Here is a 23,717-nt window from a genome sequence, read left to right as displayed (position 1 = left end):
AAGCCACAATGTTGTGGTCACCCCTATGCCCTGTGTGCTAGTCCCTGGTGTGTGTGTGTGTGTGTGTGTGTGTGTTTCCAGCTGGGACCTGTCTTCCATCCCCAGGTCTGAGGCTGAAGTTAGAAGGTGCTTTGAGTTTCTCTCTGCTCTTTGCCTCTGTAATTCTTAATATTTTGGGAGTCACCGTCCCTTTGAGAATTTAATGAACAGTATAGGCCCTCCCCACAGAAATGCACATGGACAAGTTCAATATTCCCTGAAAATTCAGATTCCAATAACTCCAGTTAGAACTTACTTGGCCTAAGTCCAGAGAGAGCTTCAGAATTGGCTGAGAAGTTTTCGGGGTGGGGCGAGAGTGTTTCTGGATCTTGCAATATTTCCTCTGCTTTTGGGTGGATGGGAGGTCCTGGGGCTGGCTGGGTCTCTGCCAAGCTACTCTGATGCCCATGTGTCATAAGTGTGTTGCTCTTCTGCCTCGTACCCTTCCCCAAACAGTCGATGTGGATTGAGAGGACCTCCTTCGTGACTGCCTACAAGCTGCCGGGCATCCTGCGCTGGTTCGAGGTGGTTCACATGTCCCAGGTGAGTCTGGGTTCAAATTATGGCAGACACACAGACAGCCACATTTCTGGCCAGAATCCAAATGCTTGAACTCTCTTATGCAGATGGCATATACTTCGCTTCTCCACAAGCCTTAGGTTCCCCCATGTCCTCTGGCAGCTAAGAATCTTGCTGTTCCAGAGGAAGGTCCACTGTGGCTGTGAGGATACCTTATAAATGGGGACACATTCAGGATGTCTTACTTATCAAATCATTCAAAACCCATTTCATGAATCCCAGCATCTGTCAAGTGCTGTTCTAAGACCTGAAGATTCTGAAATGGAGCTTGCATTCTAAAGGGGAAGACAGACTAAAGAGTCAAAATAATACATACTGTGTTGGTTGGTGATAACCAAGATGGAGAAAAATAAAACAGAAAAGTGATGGAGGAAGGGTGGCTATTTAAAATAGCATGAGCTTCCCTGTCAAAAGGTTTGGAGCAAAGACCTGGAGGAGATTAGGAAGTGGCTCTGGAGCCAGAGCACATTTTTTATCCAGATCAGAACAAGTGAAGGGTGAGTAACAGTATTCTGCTTCTAGACCATCAGTAGGACCTCATCTTTTCTACAAGTGAAAAAGTTATGGGCAAAAGGGCGTGGTCTGACTGATGTTTTTGAGCTACTGGATTGTTAGTCTGGCCCCAATGCCCACTTCCTTTCCAGTGAGCCCGCAGCTTGGTAGCCCTCCAACCCTTTTTATAGGCATGGCCTAGACCTCGAGAAAGAGGAATAAGAATGAATACAGAAACAAAAACTTTTGAGCATGTGCTCAGCTGCTCACTTGCACAATCTGACTTGAACCCAGTGACCCTGTGAGGCTGATGTTGTTCTCCCCATTGTACAGGTGAGGGGCTGAGCTGCAGAGTGAGATCCCGGGTTGTTCAAGGTTAATAAACAAGGTGAATCCCGTATGAGCCACCTGGACTGGTCTCATTCTCTCCTTTTCCTCCAGAGTGACGCCAGCCTATCCCAGCACACAGTGCCCTGGAAAGGAAAGAAGTATGCATGCCCTTGGTTTGGGATAAGTTTTAGCACGTGTCCCAGGCACTGTGTCACATGCTGAATGGCCTTATCCATGTAATCCTCAAAATACCCTGTGAGATGCCTACTGTCAGCCCTCAGCAGGCCCAGGCTCCTGCCATGGCCCAACCAACCACAAATGGAAAATACTCGGGGTAAAAATTATATCTGAATGGAATGCATACAGAATCTTTTCTCTTGTCATTTTTCCCTAAACAGTGCACTGTAACAATATTTATACAGCATTTGCTTTGTATTAGGAATTATAAGTCATCCAGAGACCATCTGGAAGGATGGGCACATACCAAATACTGTGCACTTTTGTATAAGGGACCGGGGCCTCCATGGACTCCAGTGTCCTTGGAAGGTCATGGAACTCATCCCTCAGGGATGCCAAGGGACATTATTATTAATCCTTTTTTTTAAGGTGAGGAAGCAGACAGACACTTTCCACCGATTGGTGGCCTCTGTCCCTTAGCTCCAGCGGAGCCTTGTGCTCTGGCAGGGCTCAGCAAGGTGCCTCTTATTCCGTGACTCCTGCTACTCTGTAGGCAAACAGGGAGCACATTCCAGTGCTCCTCACTCCTTGGCCCGTATCACCTCCTGATGGACTGAGTAGTTTTCCTATGTGTTGATTTTTAACATTAATAGAATATTAAATATAATGTGTTAGACAAGTTCCATCAGTGTATCAATTCCAGGAAGATGGAGATTTTTCCTATTTTATTCTTTGCCATATTCCAAATGCCAAGAGTAGTCATAAGCCCATGATAGATGCTCAAGGATATTTAAGCAAATCAATTAGTTTAATAAAATGCAGACACGCATCATATCTGAATTGCATCTTTCTTTGTGATCTCAGCATTATGAAATTAGGGAAGAAATAGTAAAAACTTTATTTTTTTATCCCAATATCTTCTAGTAGAAGGAGTTGGAAAAACACCCCAAAAGTTGACTATAACAAATTTATTTTTTGTGGCCTAAAATGGGTTACTAAGGACTTCAGAATGCCTCAGACTTAGAAGTTTAATGCTTGCTAAGTGAATTCATTTCTCAGCCCATTTTTTCATTATATGAACTTGTATCTTGTTTCCTTTTCTTTCTTTCATAAATTGCCATGACCCCAGTATGGTTTGTATAGAGACATGAGTTCCAACGGCCTTGCTGTGTATGTTCTGCGTATTTATTGAGGGCTTTTACTCATTCTTGGCCCTGAGAAATGTAGTCTTTACAATGAGCCCAAGTCTGGGGGTCACTCGAATCCCACTCGGTCATTAATGAGCTGTATGACTCAGGTTGGCTGAGCACTATTTCTTTTCTTCTTAGTTTGCATTATCTGTGAAATAGGGATTGCAAAACTATGGAATTTCAGAGCTGAAAGGGATGCCAGGGTCAGTAGGTCCCAAAGCTGGAAATTCAAGTGTCTTCCGAGTTGGGCAAGATAAAGTGAATAAACGAGTCACATGAAGACCACAGGGGTTAATGGAGTCTATGGCCAACTGCAATGGCAACTCCTCCCCCAACTCAATTTAACCTGGAAAAATTAGAATCACTGTGCTTGCTGAAGGACAGACCCCATGGACTGGGTTTGGCCTGCGGTTAGCCAGTGTCTTTCCTGATTCTCATCCAGCTCTACTGTTTCACCTCTGAGGAGACTGAGACTCAAGGATGGGACTTGAACAGCCAAAGCCATCAGTGTCGGAATCAGAGGTGGTTATGAGCACACCACATGGCTGTAAGAAGGCTGTACTGGTGGGATGCCTTCAAACAATTTGAAATGCCACCCAACAGCCAGGGATTGTAAGCACTTCCTCTTTCTGTCTGAGCCCCTCCCCTTTCACCTGTGCATTTTTTTCCCCAAAGCACTTTCCCTTAATCACTCATTTTTGCTTCACATCAAGTAGACAAGGGGTATTGTACCTACACGGTCCATAGACAATTGAGGCTCAGCTGAGGAAGCAGAGGGCTTTACAAAGTCCCAGCCACAGTTGGTGGCAGGTTTGGTAACATGGGGTCTACATGGGGGACTGCCTTGGGAATCAGGAGCACCTGACTTCTTGCTCCACCTGCTACCACCTGCCTTCCAGCAAGCAATGAGCCCTGTGGCTGGAGGGGGTGAATGGGAGCACTTGGGCTGGCTGGAGGAGGCGGTGGATAGTAGAACCATCCCTATCACCATGGTCATTACTTGTGTGCCTGTTACAAGCTCCTGGAACCATACCTTTCACCAAATACACGCCTCGTCACCCTTCTCTGGGAGTTATAAAATCGGTCTACATAAATGCCCTTAGGTGGGAAGCCAAAGTTATTCTCATTCTCATTCTCCATTCCCGATGGCTATAATGAGGACAGATTTGGGACTCCAAAAATAGCTTCAAAAATAAAGAGGAAAGCCAGTCTACAGGTCTTTCCATTTTTAATGACTTGCCGCGAAGCCCACATCTTTCAGGCCTGCCAGGATATTGGTGAACTCCAGGTACAGAGCTGGGCTTAGTCCGATCATGCTCCTGGATTCTCTTTAGAACTTAGTCAAGACCTTGGCCCTGTGGAGCTCTGCAGGGTTGGTCTGCACATGTGGCATGACTAACCCGTGGGGTTCAACTCATGGTATGAGGACTGCAGCAGTGCCAGGCTGAGTGGCACTCCCCTCTGGCTGACGCTGTGTGTGTGCTCATGTGAGGGGGGCTATGGTTTGAATGTGGGTACTCTCCCCTAGAGGTCCATGCATGAAAGCCTTGCCCAAAGGTGGTGGGCAGGAAGGCACTGTGTACCTTTAAGAGGTGGGGCCTAGTGGGAGGTCCTTAGGTTGCACCATCAAAAGCGATTGTGGGACCCTGTCTCTCAGTCTCTGCTTCCTGGCCCACGGTGTGAGTGGCCTGCTCTGACACAGGCTTCCCATCATTGTCATGGGCACCTTTACAGAGGCCCACGTCCGTGGAACTACTCATTGCTAGACTCGAACCTCCAGAACTGTGAGCTAAATAAACCTCGTAAGTTGTTTGCCCCAGGTATGTTGTTGTAGTAACATGAAGCTGACTGACACCGTAGGTGTGTGCATGCATGTGTGACAGAGAGTGACGATGACAGTACTCCCCGGGACTTCTCACTGCAGGAGCTGCCATCTTCAAAACCATGGCTGCAGGGAAAGAGGGTGAGATGGTGGTGATTCACAGGGGTACAAGGCCGTGGTTTAAAAGAGGACCAAGAACACGGCCAGAGAGGCCAATCTGCCCGTCTCATATGTAGTAGGCACAGGAACCAGCTGAGGGTGTTTTCACAGAGCTCTGCTCTGCCAGGTACTGCATGACCTCAGCCTTCTCTACACAGCCACTGAGGCAGCACTCTAAACTTTCAAGTCCCTTTCTCCGTGACGTTTTCTTAGGCCCCTTGACTCCCAGCTTTGAACACCTACGAGCATTAACCACAATAGCTACCAAGAACTCTGCAACAGCTTCGCTCGTTCCCATTTTACCAACAAATCAACTGAGGCTCAGAAGTTGAGGACACTTGCCCAAGTTCACACAGCTAGAAAGCCACAAAGCCAAGATTTGTACTTTTAATTTAAGAAGTTCAGTGGTCAGCAAACTATGGCCCATGGGCCCAATTCCACCTGCCCTCCTATTTGTGAGTAGCTTTATTGGAGCAGCTTTGCTCGTTCATTTACATATTCCTCGTAATCGCTTTCCTCCTACAATAGCCGAGGAGTAGTTGCAACAAAGACCATCTGGTTTGCAAATCCTACAATATTTACTATCTGGCTCTTTTACAGAAAATGTTTGCTGACCTCAAGTTTAGTTTTCGGTTTGTGATCCCAAGCTCTTGAGAACCGCACTGGGTGCCAGTTATCATTTGATGGCACTGTTTATACTGCTCTGTGAGAGGCGGGGGAGAAGTTTCTCTTTACCTTCCCAATTAGCCCGGCTCTACCTAGGAGCAGCTCCCTCCTGCATCACCCAGTGTCAGGACCAGCTGCGCCAGGCTGGGTGCTCATATCAGGAGCTCTGGGTCTCTCTGGATAATGACCCCTGCACTGCTGCTCAGCTAACAAGGAGCCGGTTGAGTTGGATCACGGTTCACCCAGAAAGGTAGAAAAACCCTTTTGGGGCCTCTGTCAAGTGCCCAGCACTTCCTGCCTCTGTCTCCCCAAGGAGCCTGTTTCTCCCCAGGGCAGATAGCTCCCCCAGCCCACTAATTACAGCAGATCCTGCTGTAGCTCCTTGAGGAGTTTGGATCATTTGAATTTACACCCCAAGTGAAATCAAGACCAGCAATTATCTCTTTCTAATGCAATCCACTCAGGCTCTTCTTGGTGACCTTGTTTTCAACAGACCACAATTAGCCCCCTGGAGAATGCCATCGAAACCATGTCCACGGCCAACGAGAAGATCCTGATGATGATCAACCAATACCAGGGTGATGAGAGCCTCCCCATCAACCCGCTCTCCATGCTCCTGAATGGCATCGTGGACCCCGCTGTCATGGGCGGCTTTGCCAAGTATGAGAAGGTAAGGGCGTCCGTTTTCCAGGCCCTGGCCTGGTAGTGGCGGGAGGGCTACAAAAGCTGACCTTCTCCCAAGGACACTTGTTATGGCTGGACCTCATGTGGCTCCCAGAATTTCTGTGGCCTGTGTCTGCTAACTTCCATCTCCTTCGCATCCTGGCTCCCACTCCCTGTGCTGGGGCAGGAGCCACAGGGCTCATCAGGGCCTCGTGGGTCCAGGCAGAAGACTGGAATAACAGGCACATGTGGGAAGAAATAAAACCCAGCATTCCAGTTCTTTTGGCTACCCTCAGATGCCCCATGCAATCTCAGTGGTGGGAACAAAGTGATGTGCCTGTGCGTGTGTGTGCGCGTGCCTGCGCCCCAGGAAGAGCTAGGGAGCTGCCAGTGTCAGAGTCACGTGATGAGCGAGGCCGTGAACACACACCAGCTGAGGTTCCTCCTGCTCTCTGTCCTCAAAGCAATGTGCTGGGTGCCTCAGAGGACCCCGCAGAGCTTCATATCCCGGAGTTTCCGTCCCCGCTCCCAGAGATTCTAACTCGGCTCTTGTGAGTCGTGGCTGGAGTATGTGCCTCACACGTTCCCAGGTGCTGCTGTTGGCCCAGGAGCCACACTCTGAGAACGACCTCCCTGGGAGTTTGCACCCACCCTCAGGGGCACTGATCTGCACCTACAGGAAGAGAAGATAGCACTGACAGCACAAGCCCCCACAGTGCACCCCGTTCCCCTGAATTCATGCCTGCACCTCTCTAACTGAGCCCCTCCCAGGGCCAGAGATCCATCTTGGGGTCCATGCCAAGTGAACAGGAAAGTCCCACACCCTGTCTGTCTTCCCCAGGCCTTCTTCACTGAAGAATACACCAGAGAGCACCCTGAGGACCAGGACAAGCTGAGCCGCCTCAAGGACCTGATCGCGTGGCAGGTAGAGTAGAGCTGGGCTGGGGTGTCCAGTCCTTTCCCAGGACTGATTTGCTCAGCTAGCCTCCTGCGGGCATGGCTGATCTCACCTGTTCTCCTGCCCCTTGCCTTTGGCCCTCTTCTGATTCTACATCACACTTGAGCAGGCTCAGCCCAGAACAGAGATTTGGGGCACCTCACCCTTGGGTGCCACACAGGTGCCAGGCAGCAATGCAGTGTTGGAGGCTGCTCAGATTGCTTTCTTATATGCTGGATTCTAGAGGTGGCTTTTCACAGTGGGACTCAGATGAAAACCAGACCCTTACACATACACATACCATGTACCTATCAGATGTAGAAGACTTGGGCTCTCATCTCTACCCCCAGCTCGCCCTCTAAGGCTGACCCAGTTTGTTGCAGATAATGCTCAGGTGGATATCAGGCTTTGCAAATAATTGAGGCTTTTGTTTGGTTGGTTCTTGGTCAAAGGCTCTGCACCTGCTCAAGCTGCAGCTCGGCCCTGCAGATCCAAGCCTCAAGAGTGGCCACTGTGTCCAGCGGTGTCCCTTCTCTCCTTACATCCCTCTCCTTTGTCTCTCTGTGCACCTGTCTCTGTCTTCTCCATCTTGGCTGGAAGCTCTTTGCTTCTACCCCTCTCTCTCCCTCCCGCCTATACCTTACTCCTCTCAACTTCCTCTTTCCCCTTTCATTCCCTCTCTCTCTTTGCAGAAGACAGAGTCTGATAGATCCTTCCCATAGGGGCTCTCAAGAGACCCAGACTCCCCCTCTAGGCCTGCAACACCGCCTCCTAGACATCTGTCAGGTCTGGGCTCTTTGCAGACCATGCACCACTGCAGTGCACAGGGGTGAACTTGACTGGGATGAGGGGAGCAGCGAGCCCAGGGGCAGAGAGCAGCAGTCTGCAGCTGCCTGCCCTCCTCCCTCCCTTCTTGCCAGTCACAGTGCAAAGAAAAGAGCTTTTGTTACTCTAGGGAAATCAGGGAAAGAGAAGCACAGGGTGCAGCCTCTTCTCTTAAAATAAGGGTTCTTAATTCAGATCCTTCTCTGCCTCTGCCAGTTTATGCAAAGTGAGGCTTTCCAAATGAAACACCACGCACTACTCAGATGCACTTTTCCCGAATGCATTTGTGTGTCTGGGATTTTCTCTCCCTGTTTTACTGCCCCCCTCCACCTTGTGAAGCCCAGGTCTCTCCATCCTTCTGGAGGTCATTATACCCTTTAATAATCAAATAATGATATTCTCCCCCACCACCTCCAACTTGGGAAGTGGAAAGACCAAGCTGTAAAGGGTGGCCTTGCTCAGATATTTCTGGGATGTCCCAAGAAGACTGACAAGTCACATAAGTTGGCTTTGTGGTTGAGTCTGCAGCAGAACGTAGGCTTCTCCAGTGGGCCTGTATTCTCTCTGGTCCATCTTCTCCATGCTGTGTCCACTGCACTCACAGGATGGACCTTAGCCTTTATAAGACAGCTGACATAAGACTGTGCCTTCTAAGAAAATTCAACCAAAGTCTTGGAGCTGATTTGAGGGGCTCTGGATCAATAAAGGGGAGCTAAAGGCATTCAATAGATGTTACTTCTTCTTAGAGCTGGTATCTAGGCACCTTCAAACAGTGCCCCCCAGTGACCACCACGTAGCACAGGCCACAAGGTTATAGGAGGCCACTTAAACCCCAAAGCAAATTGTCCCAGTCTGTGTCCCACCCTGGCTATGAGCACCTGCGCTCAAGTTGCAACCTGGCGAAGGTGGCCTTTTCCCATTATTGCACATAGCGAGTGAGTGCTTACTGGGCCCCTATTCATTGAGCCCCTAATGTGTACCAGGCAAAAGCTGAGCAACAGGGATACAGTGAAGCATAAAATTGGGCCAGCTCCCATCCCACTAGAGCCTAATTCTAAAGTGCATATTGATTTTGCAAAGCTAGATACACTTTGGATGTTTTCAAAAAGTGAGAACCTTAGATTTCAAAGGGGATGTATTTCCACTACTGGCAAACCAAAACTGCTGAAGTTTTCAAAGTACATTTTATGTTCAAGGTTTTACAGATTTTGATATTGACAGTTTCTTAGCTATTTCTTCTTTGTAAAACTTTATTGGCATGGAAAGCTGTCTATGGTATTTTTTCTTCGAAACTTTTTGTTGTGAAATATTACATACAGAAAAGTACACATAAAAAATATAGATCACTGATTTCACACAAAAGCATGCTCCTGTGTGACCACCCTAGGTGAGGACAGAATGCTGTTTGCACCCCAAGACCTCCTAGACCTCCCTGTAGCCACCTCCAGACCTCCCAGGACTGACCACCACTTTCCTGCTTTACAAGAATCATTTCCTTGCTTTTTAAAAATAGTTTTTACTGCCCGAGCCCTCGTTCTTAAACACCATAGTTTGCTTTAGATTATTTCTGTCATATATAAATGGAATCTCAGGGTACTGTCTTTTGTGTCAGTGTGATGTTTGTGGAATTCGTTTATTTTGGTGCAGATCTATTATTGATTTTCCTTGCTGTGTACTGGTCTACACAGATGGCTTGTAGAACCACCACAAATGTATTTGCTGATGAAAAATTGGGTTGATTCCAATTTGGGGCTGTCACAAATGATGCTCTTCTGACAGTTTCTGTGGGGTGTACCCCTAGGCTTGGAATTGCTTGGTCAGAGCATATGAAGATATTTTGCTTCAGTACATTGTGCCAAACCTCTACCAGCATAGGCTAGTTTTGCCTGTTCTTCAACTTCATATAAACAGTATTATGCAGTGTGTACTATTATGTTTCTGGCTTCTTTTGCTCAACATAATGCCTTTGAGATTTATCTAGGTCGTTGCATATATTAGAGTTTTGGCTTGTTTCTGTTATCCTGTGTATAAATATACAGCACACAGGCAAGATGCCAATTGATTCATCCACTCGGTTGCTGGACTTTGGGGTGACTTGCAGGTTTTGTATGCAGTGGGTAAAGTTGCTATGAAGTTCTTGTTCATGTCCCTTGTGGACATGACACTTGATCCCCTTGGTACATACTCTACAATGGAAATGCAGGGTTCTGAGTGTTGAGCTTCACCAGATGTAAGAAACAGCTTTGCAATGTGGCTAAGCCAGAGTCTGACTTGCTTTTCATTCTCACACATACTGAGGGTAATTTTAAGGTCAGTGCTTCTGGTGGTTGTTTAGCAGCAACCCATTTTGAATTGAACTTGCATTTCCTACATGAGCAATGGCCCTCTTCACACGCTTTTTGGCTAATTAGGTAAACCTTTTGTAAAACACTTCTTCAAATCTTTTATGTATTGTCTTTTCATTGATTTGTAGGCATTTATATATATATATTCCAAATGTGAGTCCTTTGTCAAATATATTGATTGCACACACTTTCTGTAAGTCTGTGGGGAGTCTATTTACTTAGTGAAATCAGGAAGTATTTGATGAAGAGAAGTTTGTGATTTTGATGAGGCTCAGGCTATCATTTTTTAAATGCATAGTGTTTTGGTGTCCATAAGCTTTAAGAAATCTACCCCCAGTATCCTGAAGTGCATTTTTCTGTTTTTTTTTTTTCTGAAGTTGAATTATTCTATTTTACATGTTTATGTGTGAGATCCATTTTGACTGACACGAAGATTACAGAGTTCCAATCAATCTAACATGACTTCTTGAAATAATCGTTCCTCTTGCCTTTGGTATAAAATGACCACACACATGATGGTCTCCTTCTGGACTTTGCTCCGACCCATTGGTCTGTTTGCCAGATGTGTATTGATAGCACACTGTGCTAAAACCGCAGCTTGAAAATAGATCTTGAGATCAGTAAAAGAGTACTCCAGATTGTAGCTTCTCTTCAAGTTTATCTTGGTACTTCTAAGACCTTTTTATATCCATATACATTTAAAATCAGGTTGTTCATTTCATACGTTCTTCAAGAACACATCAAAAATTGGAATAGAAGTACATTAATTCTGTGTGCTAATTTAGGAGAGAATTGATATCTTAACAATGTTGAGTCTTCCTATCCATGACATGTCCTATCTCTCCACTTAATTTATCTCAGCAAAGTTTTGTAATTTTTAGCATAGAAGTCTTTCCCATATTTTATTGTATTTATTTCTAGATGTTTGAAATTTTAAGATTCTATTGTCAAGAGCATTGTTTCTTAAAACTTCTCTGTTTCTCAATATAAACACAATGGAATTTTTTTTTTTTTTGGTATATTGGTCTTGTACCTGGAAACCTGGCTTAAATTCACTTAATAGATTCTTTTAGATAGTGTATTTATTGGCATGGAAAGACATCTACAATATAATCTTAGAAATTTTTGTTGTGAAATATACAGAAAATTGCACACAAAACATAAAACTATTTTGGTGCTTTTTAAAATTTAATTTTTTTTTTTTTGGTTTAACACAAAGCATGTGTCTGGGCAACCACCCCTGGATGAGGACAGAGTGCTGCTAGCCCCCTAGGGCCTCCTAGTAGCCCCCTCTAGCCTTCCCCTGGGCTGACCACAAGTATCATCAGTTAATACAGAAGTTTTACTTCATTTCCAGTCTTCTACTGTATTTGTTTGTTGTTTGTTTGGCTTTATCTTACTGATGAATGGAAGAAAGAGTACACACATGTTTTAGAAACATTCCATTCTATGCCTGATTTTCTTATTTATCTCAAATGAATTGGCGTGTCAAATGCCTTTTCTGCATCTGTGGAGACCTTCCTGTGAACCATTAATGCAGTGAATTTCATTAGTAGATTTTGGAGTATTAAGCCAGCCCTGCACATACAAAATAAGTCCCGCTTGGGCATCATGTAGTGTTATTCTTATATATTGCTGCGTTCTGTTCAGAAACGTGTCCCTTAGGATTTTTGCATCTATTCTCAAGGAATATGTTAGCCCATAATTTTCCTTTCTTATAATATCCTTGTTCGATTTCTATACAGAACTTAGCCTCAAAAAGGTGCAAGATTTTTCCCTGTGCAATGTTTTAGAAGAGTTTGTATAGAGTTGGTGTTTATTTATCCCCTTAGTGTTTGCTAGAATTCATCAGCAATGCCATATGGGCCAAAAATGCTTAAAAATATGTATTTGATTTATTTGAGTTATCAGATGTTCTACTTCTTTATGTCCTGTTTAGTAAATTATGGTTTTCTAGCAATTTGTTCATTTTATCTAAACATTAAAACTTTCAACTAGCTTTTTTTATAATATGATATTTATAACATGTTTACAATCCCTCTTCACTCCTGGTGGTGGTTACTGGTGCCCTATGTTTTGTGACTCATCTTTTTAGGGGTGTACTAACATTGTGTCTTCTCAAAGAGCCAATCATCGACTTGGCGGATACTCTCTGTTGTAAGTTCAGTTTGCATTCATGTCCTCTCATCTGTTTCCTTTATCTTGTTCTTATTGTGTGTAATTGGCTTTGCTTTAAATGTCTTTGGATTTAACTTTATCAGTATCTTTTTATGTAAGAATGGCTTATTTTAAATCAAGTCATAATATTTGTGCATCTTTATGGGATCCATCATGTTGATTCAATCTATGTATAGATGTGTGGTAAATCAGAGGAATAAACATTTCCAAATGTTTCTATATGGAAGGTTCATACTCTCTGGGTCATTTTGACATCTGTCAGGTGGCTCTAATCTGTAGTTACTAAAGAATAACCAGAGGTGGTCCCTGCAGTCTGCATTCTGGTGTCCCCTGCTGAACTTCCCGTCTCCTCCCCACTGCCCTTCCCAGTGTCTGGTGACAGCCCTTCCATTCTTCTACGAGGTCGACTTCTTGAGTTTCCTCAGAGGAGTGAGAACATGGAGTATTTGTCTTTCTGTGCCTGGCTTCTTTCACTTAACGCAATGACCTCTACTTTTATCTGTGTTGCTGCAAATGGCAGATTTCAGTCCTCACTATGGCTGAGTAGCATTCCATTGTGTGTGTGTACACTACGTTTTGTTTATCCATTCATTCTTTGATAGGCATCTGGGTGGACTCCATGTTTTAGCTGTTGCGAGTTGTGCTGCCATAACCGTGGAAATCCCAGTGTCTTTTTGTTAAGATGTCATGTCCTTTGGATGCCCAGTAGTAGTATCATTGGAACCTATGGGAGTCTGTTTTCAGCTCTTTGAAGAATCTCCATACTGCTTTCCATAATGTCTGAGCTAATTTGCCACCACATTATTCCCTTTTCTCCACATCCTTCCCAGCTTGTATTTTTTTTTTTTTTTTTGCCTTTTTGATGATAGCCATTCTAACTGGTATGAGATGATATATTATTCTGGTGTTTATTTGCATTACCTGATGAGTGAGTTTGACCATGTTCTATGTGCTGGTTGACCATTTATTTGTTTTCTTTTGAGAAGTGTCTGTTGAGTTTTTCATTCCATTTTTAAACTGGATTGTTTTGTGTATGTTCAGTTTGGGGAGTTCCTTGTGTATTCTGGATATCAGTCCCTTGTTGGATGAATAGTTCACAGATGTCTTCTCCCGTTCCATAGTCTAACCCATCACTCTGCTGATTTTTAGTTTGACATAATCCCATTTGTCTATCTTGACTTTCATTCCCTATGCTTTGGCAGTTTGTCTAAAAACTCATTGCCTATTGGTATAAAGTATTTTCTCTGTCTTAAAGTATTTTTCTTTCTTTTTTTTTTTAGAGAGAGAGAGAGAATTTTTAATTTTTTTTTTTTTTTTTTTTAGTTTTCGGTGGACACAACATCTTTGTTGTATGTGGTGCTAAGGATCGAACCCGGGCCGCACGCATGCCAGGCGAGCGCGCTACCGCTTGAGCCACATCCCCAGCCCAATTTTTCTTTCTTTGCTTGTAGTAATTTTAGAGCCTGAGGTTTAGTGCTTAGATCGTTGATTCATTTTGAGTTAATTTTTGTATGCTGAAAGTAAGGAATCTAGTTTCATGCTTCTGCATATGCAATCTAATTTTGCCAGCGCCGTTTACTGAAGATACTGTTTTTTAGGTTTGGGATTTTTCTCCATTGTAGGTCCTTGGTACCTTTGTGAAAAATCTGTTGGTTGTATGAATGTGAATTACTTTCTGGGTTCTAAACCCTGTGTCCTACTGGTCTGGTCTGTGCTTAGTCAGTACCATGCTGCTTTGGTACTGTTTCTTGGTAGTATGTTTTGAAGTCAGGTGTCATGCCTCCTTGTTTTACTCAGCTTTTTCACTGCGGTCACTAAAGACCCAACCAGAACAACTGGAGAGGAGAAAAGTTTATGTGGGGGCTCAACAACAATTTCAGAGGTCTCTATGCATAGACAGCCGGCTCCATTCCTTGGGGCTCAAGGTGAGACAGAACAATATGGCGGAAGAGTATGATGGAGGGAAACTGCTCACATATCTCTCACGAAGCACAGAGAGAGAGAGAGATCCCCACTTGCCAGATACAAAGAAATACCCCAAAGCCACACCCAATGCCCCACCTCCTCCAGCCACACCCCACCCACCTTCAGCCACCACTCGATTAATCTCATCAGGTGATTAATTCACTGATTAAGTTAAGGCTATCATAACCCAGTCATTTCTGCTCTGAATCTTCTTGCATTGACGCACCTGTGAGCTTTGGGGGGACACCTGTCATCCAGACCACAATACCCCTGCAATGTTTCCTGCCACCACCTCAGGGTCACTTCAGCTCTTCAGGATCTTTTGTGGTTTGATGTGAATTTGAATTTTAGAAATTCTGTATCTGTGAAGAACATTACTGATCTTTATGGGAATCGCACTGAATCTACACATGACTTTGGGTACTATGGTCATTTGGACAATATCTATTCTTTGACCCATGAACATGGGACATCTGTCCTTTATTTGTATCCTTGAGAATGTCTTTCATTCGGGTTTTATAAATTTCATTTTAGAGACCTTTCTCTTCCTTCATTAAATGTTTTTCCTACACACTTTATTTTTTGTGGATATTGTGAATGGGATTGTTTTCTTAATTATTTTTTCAGCAAGTTTATTGTTGGTGCATAAAAATGCTATTATCTTGTATATGTTGATGTTTGTATTCTGGCATTTTACTGAATTTGTAAGTTCAAACAAATTTTTAGATGGCATATTTGAGTTTTCTGGGTATAAAATCATGTCATCTGCAAACATGGATCATTCTTTCCAATTTGGACACCCTTTCTTTCTTTCTCTTGCCTAATTTCTCTTGCCAACACTTCTAGTACCCTATTAAGTAAGAATGGTGAACGTTGGCGCTTTTGTTCTGATTTTAAAGTAAATGCTTTCAGCTTTTCCCAATTCAGCATGACATTGGCTGTGGGGTTTTAATACCTAGCCTTTAGTATTTTGAGGTGTATTCCTTCTGTACCTAATTTGTTGGGAGACTTTATCATGATGGGATATTAAATCCTATTGAATTCTTTTTCTGCATCTGTAGAAATGATCTTGTGGTTTTCATCCTTTATCCTGTGGATGTATTGCATCATGTTTATCATTTGCATACACTGAACCATCCTGTATCCCTGGGATCAATCCCACTTAATCTCGGTGTATGATCTCTTTGATATACTATTGAGCTCATTGGCTAGTATTTTATGAGAACTTTTGCATCTATGTTTATCAAGGATGTAAATCTATAGAGTTATTTGAGTTTATGTGTTCTTGTCTGGTTTGGGCATCAGGGTATGTTATTCTCATAAAAAGAGAATTTGAAAGAATTTCTTCCGTTTCATTTTTTTTTCAAAGAGTTAATGATAAGTTAGAATTAGCTACTTTAATATTTTGTAGAATTCAGTAGTAAAGCAGTCAGGTACCCAACTTTTTTTAGATGGGAGATTTTTAATTTCCATTTCAAACTCATTATTTAATATTAGTCTATTAAGATTATCTATTTCTTCTTAAATTTGGTAGGTTTAAGTGTTTAGGAATTTATCCATTTCTTCTAGGTTTTCCAGTTTTTTAGCATGTGGTTAGTCACAGTAGTTTCTTATCCTCTGTATTACTGTGATATCAGTTGCAATGTCTTTTCATCTTTAATTTCATTTAGGTCTTTTTTCTGGATCGGTCTAGCTAAAGATTTATCAATTTTGTTTATCCCTTCAAAAGCAATTCTTTGTTTCATTGATCTTTTGTACTGTTCTTTTAGTTTTGATTTTATGTATGCTCTGATCTTTATTTCTATCCTTCTAATTTTGTGTTTGATTTGTTCTTGTTTTTCTAAGTTTTTGTGGTACAGCAACAGGTTGTTTGAGATCTATTTTTATGTATGTATTATTGCTATGAACTTCTCCCTCAGTACTGCTTTGGCTTTATTTCAAATTTGGGTATGTTGAATTATCATTTTTGTTTCTAGAAAATTTTAATTTTCCTTTTAATTTCTATTGGTCTTTAGATCTAATATTTGTTTTGAATATTTGGGTGGCCCTATGTTGGGTTCATAAATGTTTATAATCCTTATATCTTCCTGATAAATTGATATTTTTGTTAATGTGTAATGACCTAGTGCATGCCTTATTATAATTTTTAAATTTAATGTCTGCTTTATCTGATATGGGCATACCTTCTCCCCTGGCTTTTGATTTACATCTGTGTGATATCATTTTCTAACACTTCACTTTTAGTCAATGCTTTTAATATTTTTCTCTATCAATAAACTGAGTTTCTCATAGACAGCATATAGTTGGGTCTTTTTTTCCACTTTTTTTGAAATTGGTTCATTATAGTTGTACATGATGATGGGTCTTGTTATATATTCATAGATGTACACATGTAACAATATAATTTGGTAAATATCACCCCCCCCAATCTTTCCCATATTCTATTTCCCACCCCTTGCTCCCTTTATTCTACTGATCTCTCCTTGATTTCCGTGAGATTCACCCCTACCTTTCTTTGTCTTTTTCCTCTCTAGCTTCTGCAAATGAGAGAAAACATGTCCCTTGACCTTCTGAGTTTGACTTTTTCTGCTTCACATAATGGTCTCTATTTCCATCTGTTTTTCTGAAAATAACATCATTTTACTTTTCTTTATGATTAAATAAAACTCCATATATATGTATACCACATTTTCTCTATTCATCCGTCCATTAAAGGGCACCTTGGACTGGCTTAATAGTTTGGATATTGTGAACTGTGCTGCTGTAAATAGGTATACATGTGTCACTGTAGTATGATAACTTTAATTCTTTAGGATAAATGTCAAGGAGTGGTATAGCTGGTTCACATGTTTCATGCCTAGTCTTTTGAGGAAACTCCATACTGATTTCTATAGAGGTTGTCCTAATTTACAGTCTCACCAACAGTGTAAAAGTGTTCCTTTTTCTCCACATGCTCTCCAGCATTTATTATTATTTGTATTCTTGATGAAAGCCATCCTAACTAGTGTGAGATGAAATCTCTGTAGTTTTGATTTTCATTTCCCTAATTGCTAATGATTTGGACTTTTTTCATATATTTGAGAAGTGTTTCTTTTTTTAATTTTTATTGTTGGTTGTTCAAAACATTACATAGTTCTTGATATATCATATTTCACACTTTGATTCAAGTGGGTTATGAACTCCCATTTTTACCCCATATACAGATTGTAGAATCACATCAGTTACACATCCATTGATTTACATATTGCCATACTAGTGTCTGTTGTATTCTGCTGCCTTTCCTATCCTCCACTATCCCCCCTCCCCTCCCCTCCCCTCCCCTCTTCTCTCTCTACCCCCTCTACTGTCATTCATTTCTCCCCCTTGTATTTTTTTCCCTTTCCCCTCACTTCCTCTTGTATGTAATTTTGTATAACGATAATGGTCTCCTTCCACCATCCATGCAATTCCCCTTCTCCCACCCTTTCCTTCCCACCTCTCTTCCCTATCTAGAGGTAATCTTCTTCNACAGAGCAATAGTAACAAAAACAGCATGGTACTGGTACCAAAACAGGCAGGTGGACCAATGGTACAGAATAGAGGACACAGAAACCAATCCACAAAACTACAACTATCTTATATTTGATAATGAGAAGTGTTTCTTGACTTCATTTGCCCATTTATTAATTGGGCTATTTGACTTTTTTTTTTTGATGCAAAGTTTTTTGAGTTCTTTATATATTAGTCCTCTGTCAAAGAGTAGCTAGCAAAGATTTTCTCCCACTCTGTAGGTTCTTTCTTCACATTCCTAATCATTTCCTTTGCTGTGCAGAAGCCTTTTTAATGAGATGCCATCCCATTTGTTTATTCTTGGCATTATTTCCTGAACTTTAGGTATCCTGCTGAGAAAAGTCATTGCCTGTGCCTGAAGTGTTGACCCTATATTTTCTTCTAGAAATCGCATAGTTTCTGGTCTCATTCCTAGGTCTTTGGTTCATTTTGAGTTGTTTCTTGTGCATGGTGAGAGATAATGACTTATTTCATTCTTTTACATATGGAAAATCAGTTTTCCTAGCCCCGTTTGTTTAAAACTGTGTTTTCTTCAATTATATTTTTGGCACCTTTGTCAAAGATCAGATGACTCTAGATGTGTGGGTCTGTCTCTGTGTCTTCTACTCTGTACCTTTGGTCTATATGTCTGTTTTTATGCCGGTATCATGCACTTTTTATTAATACAGCTTTGTATAATTTGAAGTTGGGTATTGTGACATTACTTTTTTGACTCAGAATAGCTTTGGCTATTCTGGGTCTTCTATTCTTCCAAATGAATTTTGGGACTATTTTTCCTGGTTCTGTCAAAACTGTCATTGGTATTTTGATGAAGATGCTATTGAATCTATATGTCATTTTGGGTAGTACAGCCATTTTAATAATATTAATTCTGCCTATTCATGAACATGGGTGGTCTTTCCATCTTCTGAGGTCCTCTTCAATTTCTTTTTTAAATGTTTTATAGTTGTCATTTTAGAGGTCTTTAACCTCCCTTGGATAGATTTATTTATTCCTACATTTTTGGTGTTGTGTTGTTTTGCTATTGTGAGTGGAGTTATTTTTTTTTATTTCTTGCCCACCAGATTCATTGTTTTTATAGAGGAAAACTATTGGCATTTGTATATTGATTTTGTAACCTGTTGTTTGTCAAATTTGTTTATTAGTTCTAATAGTCTTTTGGTGGAGTTTTTTCGATTATTTAGGTAAAGGATCATGTCACCTGCAAAAAGTGACAATTTGACTTCTTCCTTTCCTATTTTTGTCCCTTTTATTTCTTTCTCTTGCCTAATGGCTCAGGCTTGAATTTCCAGCAGTATTTTAAATAGGAATGGTGAGAATGGACAACCTTGTCTTGTCCCATATTTTAAAAGAAATGCTCTCAGCTTTTCCCCATTTGGTATGAGGTTGACTTTCAGTTTTTTACATATGAGCTTTATGATGCTGAGGTTTCTTATATCCCTAGTTCTTCGGTGTTTTTAACATGAATGAGTTCTGAATTTTTTCAAAGATTTTCTCTGCATCTATTGAGATGACTAAGTGATTTTTTTCTTAATTCCATTTATATGATAAACTACATTTATTGTTTTGCATATATCAAACCATCCTTGCATCCCTGACATAAAACCAACTTGGTTGTGGTGTACAATCTTCCTAATATTTTGAACATGATTTGCTAATATTAAATATTTTTTCACCTAAGATCATCAGGGTTAGCGGTCTGTAGTTTTCTTTCCTTGATGTGGCCTTATCTGGTTTGTGTATGAGTGTGATACTGGCTTCATAGAATAAATTTGCAAGCATTCCATCCCTTTCTTTTTCATGGAATAATTTGAGGAGAATTGATATTAGTTCTTCTTTAAAGGTTTGGTATAATTTAGATGAGAATTCATCTAGTTCTGGGCTTTTCTTTTTTGGCAGTTTTTTTTATTACTGCTTCTAACTCATTGCTAGTAATTTGTCTGTTTAGATTTTCTATCTTGATTAAGTTTTGGCAGGTTCTATTTGTCTAGAAATGTATCCATTTCTTCTAGGTTTTTCCAGTTTATTGGAGTGTAAGTTTTCAAAATAGTCCCCAATGATCTGCTGGATTTCTGGATTTCTGTGGTGTCTGTGATGATTTCTCCTTTTCTACCTCTAATTTTATTAACTTGGGTTTTCCCTTTTGCTTTTGATTAGTTTGGATAGGGTTTATCTTGTTTATCTTTTCAAAGAAACAACTCTATTTCACTGATCCTTTGTATTTTTATTCTAAATATTATTTATTTCAGCTCTGATTTTATTATTTCCTTCCTTCAACTGGTTTTAGAATTTTTTTCCCCAAGATCTTTGAGATATATCGTTAGGTTGCTCATTTGGAATCTTTCTGATTTTCTTATGTAGTGTAGCTATGGCTAAAAGCTTGCCTCTTAGAACTGCCTTCATAGTGTCCCAGAGGTTCTGCTATGTTGTGTTGTTATTCTTATTTGAATCTAAGAATTTTTAAATTTCTCCCTTAATTTCTCCTATTACTCATTCATTATTCAAAAGTGTATTGTTCAATCTCCATGTGTTTACAGAGTTTCTGTAGGGTTTTGTCATGTTGATTCTAATTTTATTCCATTATGATATGATAGGATATAAGGAATTATATCAATGGTTTTATATTTACTAATTGTTGCTTTTGTGGCCTAAAATATGGTCTGTTTTGGAGAAGGTTCCATGAGCCACTGAGAATAAAGTGTTTTGAACTGTTGTGGAATGAAATATTCTATAGATGTCTGTTAAGTCAATTTAATTTATAATATTTTGGGGGTCCAAAGAGTCTTTATCAAGTTTATACCTGGATGAACTATCTCATGGTGAAAGAGATGTATTCAAATCACCCAGTATTATTGTACTAGGGTCTATCTAAGGCTTCAATCTGAGTAGTGTCTTTTTTATGTAATTACTTACACCCATGTTTGGGGGCATGAATATTTATTATTCTTATAAATCTTCTTGATACTTGGGTCTTGTTTTTTAATTCATTCTGCCAGCCTACCTTTTAATTAGGGACATGAGACCATTTACATTCCGTGTTATTATAAAAAGATGTTTATTATTGCCATTTTGATTTATTTATAAAGTTAATTTGGTCCTGTTTCTCATTTGCTTAGCTACACTTCAGTGAGATTTGTCTAATTAGGATCCCATTCTTGTGGCTGTACATGATGTGAGGTTCACTAATTGTGTATTCATATATGAACATAGGAAAGTTATGTCCAACTCACTCTCCTGTCTTTCATAATTCCAACCCCTTCCCTTCCCTTCATTCCCTTTTGTTTAATCCAATGAACTTCTACTCTTCCCTCCCCTCCCCCTTATTGTGTGTTAGCACCCACATATCAGAGAGAACATTCAGCCTTTGGTTTGGGGGGACTGGCTTATTTCACTCAGCATGACAGTCTCCAGTTTCATCCATTTACCAGGAAATGCCATATTTTTATTCTTCCTTATGGCTGAGTAATATTACACTGTGTGTGTACCACATTTTATTTCTATTCATCTGTTGAAGGGCACCTAGGTTGGTCCAGTGCTTTGCTAGTGTCAATTGAGCTGCTATAAACATCGATGTGGCTTTGTCACTGTAGTATGCTGATTGTAAGTTCTTTAGGCATATACCAAGGAGCTGGATAACTGGGTCAAATAGTGGTTCCATTTCAAGTTTTCTTAGGAATCTCCATACTGCTTTCCAGAGTGATTGCACTAATTTGCAGTCCCACTAACAATGTATGAGTGAACCATTTCCCCACATCCTCACCAACATTTATTGTTAATTGTATTCTTGATAATTGCCATTTGGACTGGAGTGAGATGGAATCTCGATGTAGTTTTAAATTACATTTCTCTAACTACTAGAGATGTTGAACATTTTTTCATATATTTGTTGACCATTCATATTTCTTTTTATATGAAGTCCCTGTTCAGTTCCTTTGCCCATTTATTGATTGGGTTATTTGGTTTTGGTGTTAACTTTTTGGAGTTCTTTATATATCTTGGAGACTGATGCTCTATCTGAGGTGCAGGTGGTAAAGGTGGTTCTCTCTTCACGTTCATGATTATTACCTATGCTGTGAAGCAGCTTTTTGGTTTGATGTGCAGTATTTCTTTAAGTAAGTTAGGTAGTGCCAGTTTAGTTGTCATGAATTCTTTTAGTTTCTGCTCATCTTGGTAGCAGAAATTTCTTCATCAAATTTGAAGGATAGCTTTGCTGGAAATAGCAATCTTTTTTGACAGTAATTTTCTTTTAGGACTTGGAACACATCATTCCAAGCCCTTCTGGCTTTTAAAGTTTGTGCTAAGAAATTAGAAGTGATTCTGATAGGCTTGCCTCTAAATGTGACCTGACATTTTTCTCTGTGGCTTTTAAAATTCTATCTTTTATCTGTATGTTCAGCATTTTAATTACAACATGTTGGGGAGAGGTTATTTTTAGATCCTTTCCATTTTCAGTTCTATATGCTTCCCATATCTGGATGTCCCTCTCATTCTGAAAGTTTAGAACACTTTCTGTTCCATTCCATTAGCCTGCATCTCTCAACCTTCCTCAATTGCAGTGATTCTTAATCTGGTCTTATAATGTTGTCCCAGAGTTCTTGAATATTCTGATCATGGTTTCTTCTTCTTTTTTTTTTTTTCTTTAATGCTGTCTGATTGTTTAAGGTGGCCACTTTGTCTTCCAGCTCTGAGATTGTTTTCAGTGTGGTCTACTCTATTAGAGAGACTTCCAGTTGGGCATTTTATTTGATTTGCCTTTCATTTCCAGGATTTCTTTTTGGTTCGTTTTCAGTATTTCTATCTCCTTATTGAATTTCTCATTCATATCCAGTACTGACTTCCCTAATTCATATAGTTGTTTTTCTGTGATTTTCTTGGAATTCATTGATCATTTTTATAATGATTTTTTTTGAATTCTTTATATAATGTATCATCCATTTCAATACCTTTAGGGTCAGTTGCTGGTGAATTATGAACTTTAGGAGGTGTCATGTTACTTTGTTTCTTCATATTTCTGTATTCCTGTGTTGGGTTTTATGCATCTGTCAGGAGGTGGGCCATTTTAGGGCATAGTCTTTACATTCCAAATTGTTCCAGTGATCTAGGTTGAGGCCCTCTTGTAGATGTAGTATCCCTAGCCATTGTTACTTCTATTTTTGCTATAGCAGTGACTGTCTGTAGGTAGGACCTGGGGGCCACCCCTATTCATTTCTACTTGGGGCCTGGTCATTAACTTGGTGTTTCCTCCCTGTTCTTTATTTTAACATACAGCTGAAGATTGTGTCATTAATTTGTGGGTGGAGTGAAATGCTCTGTCTTTTGTATAGATGTAGTTCAGCAGCAGATTCTCTACCCTGTGAACTTGGAGTGTCCCTGTATGTTCCCAGAACCTCACACAATCAAGCAAAACAAACAGTAACAACAACAAATGCAAACAATATATACCACTAAAATAAATACTCAGTTCTTGCTATGATATCTACAACATTAATTAACACAGAGAGAAACCAGAAATGGTGGGGTCAGCAATTGTGAACAGTAAAACCAATAACCGTGAACTACATTTGTAGTTCAAACAGCAGGTGTCAACTATGTCATCCACAGCAGTAATAATTGCATCAGCATTAATGGGGAGGGTAGGAGTTATATAAATCAATTAGTTTTTAAAGATTGTAAAAATAGAGTTAAGAGAAAATAAAATGTGATAGGAAGGTAGAAAAGAGTTTACAATTTCAAAAAAGTGAGCAGAGAATGCAGAAAAGATGTAGCAGGTGATGGTTACAGGAAAGAGGTGAAATATAGAA

The 23,717-nt window shown here is 40.7% G+C and overlaps 1 protein-coding gene across 3 annotated transcripts in view; it reads left to right on the top strand.

Moving 5' to 3' along the window:
* Positions 1–23,717, top strand: part of Dock2 (dedicator of cytokinesis 2) — a 397,939-nt gene that overhangs the window by 362,581 nt on the left and 11,641 nt on the right. For 2 of the 3 annotated variants that reach the window (XM_048815769.1, XM_048815762.1), the window contains exons 44-46: positions 496–582; positions 5,948–6,124; positions 6,959–7,042. In XM_048815769.1, coding sequence (XP_048671726.1) covers positions 496–582; positions 5,948–6,124; positions 6,959–7,042 — 348 coding nt within the window. Of the gene's footprint in view, positions 1–495; positions 583–5,918; positions 6,125–6,958; positions 7,043–23,717 lie in introns of all 3 variants that reach the window. The other variant, XR_007352105.1, reaches the window with a different exon arrangement.

Source organism: Marmota marmota, unplaced genomic scaffold (genome assembly GCF_001458135.2).
Source record: "Marmota marmota marmota unplaced genomic scaffold, marMar, whole genome shotgun sequence".
Lineage (NCBI taxonomy): Eukaryota > Metazoa > Chordata > Mammalia > Rodentia > Sciuridae > Marmota > Marmota marmota.
The sequence above is the reverse complement of the archived record's forward strand: the minus strand, read 5'-3'. Positions and strand labels throughout refer to the sequence as shown.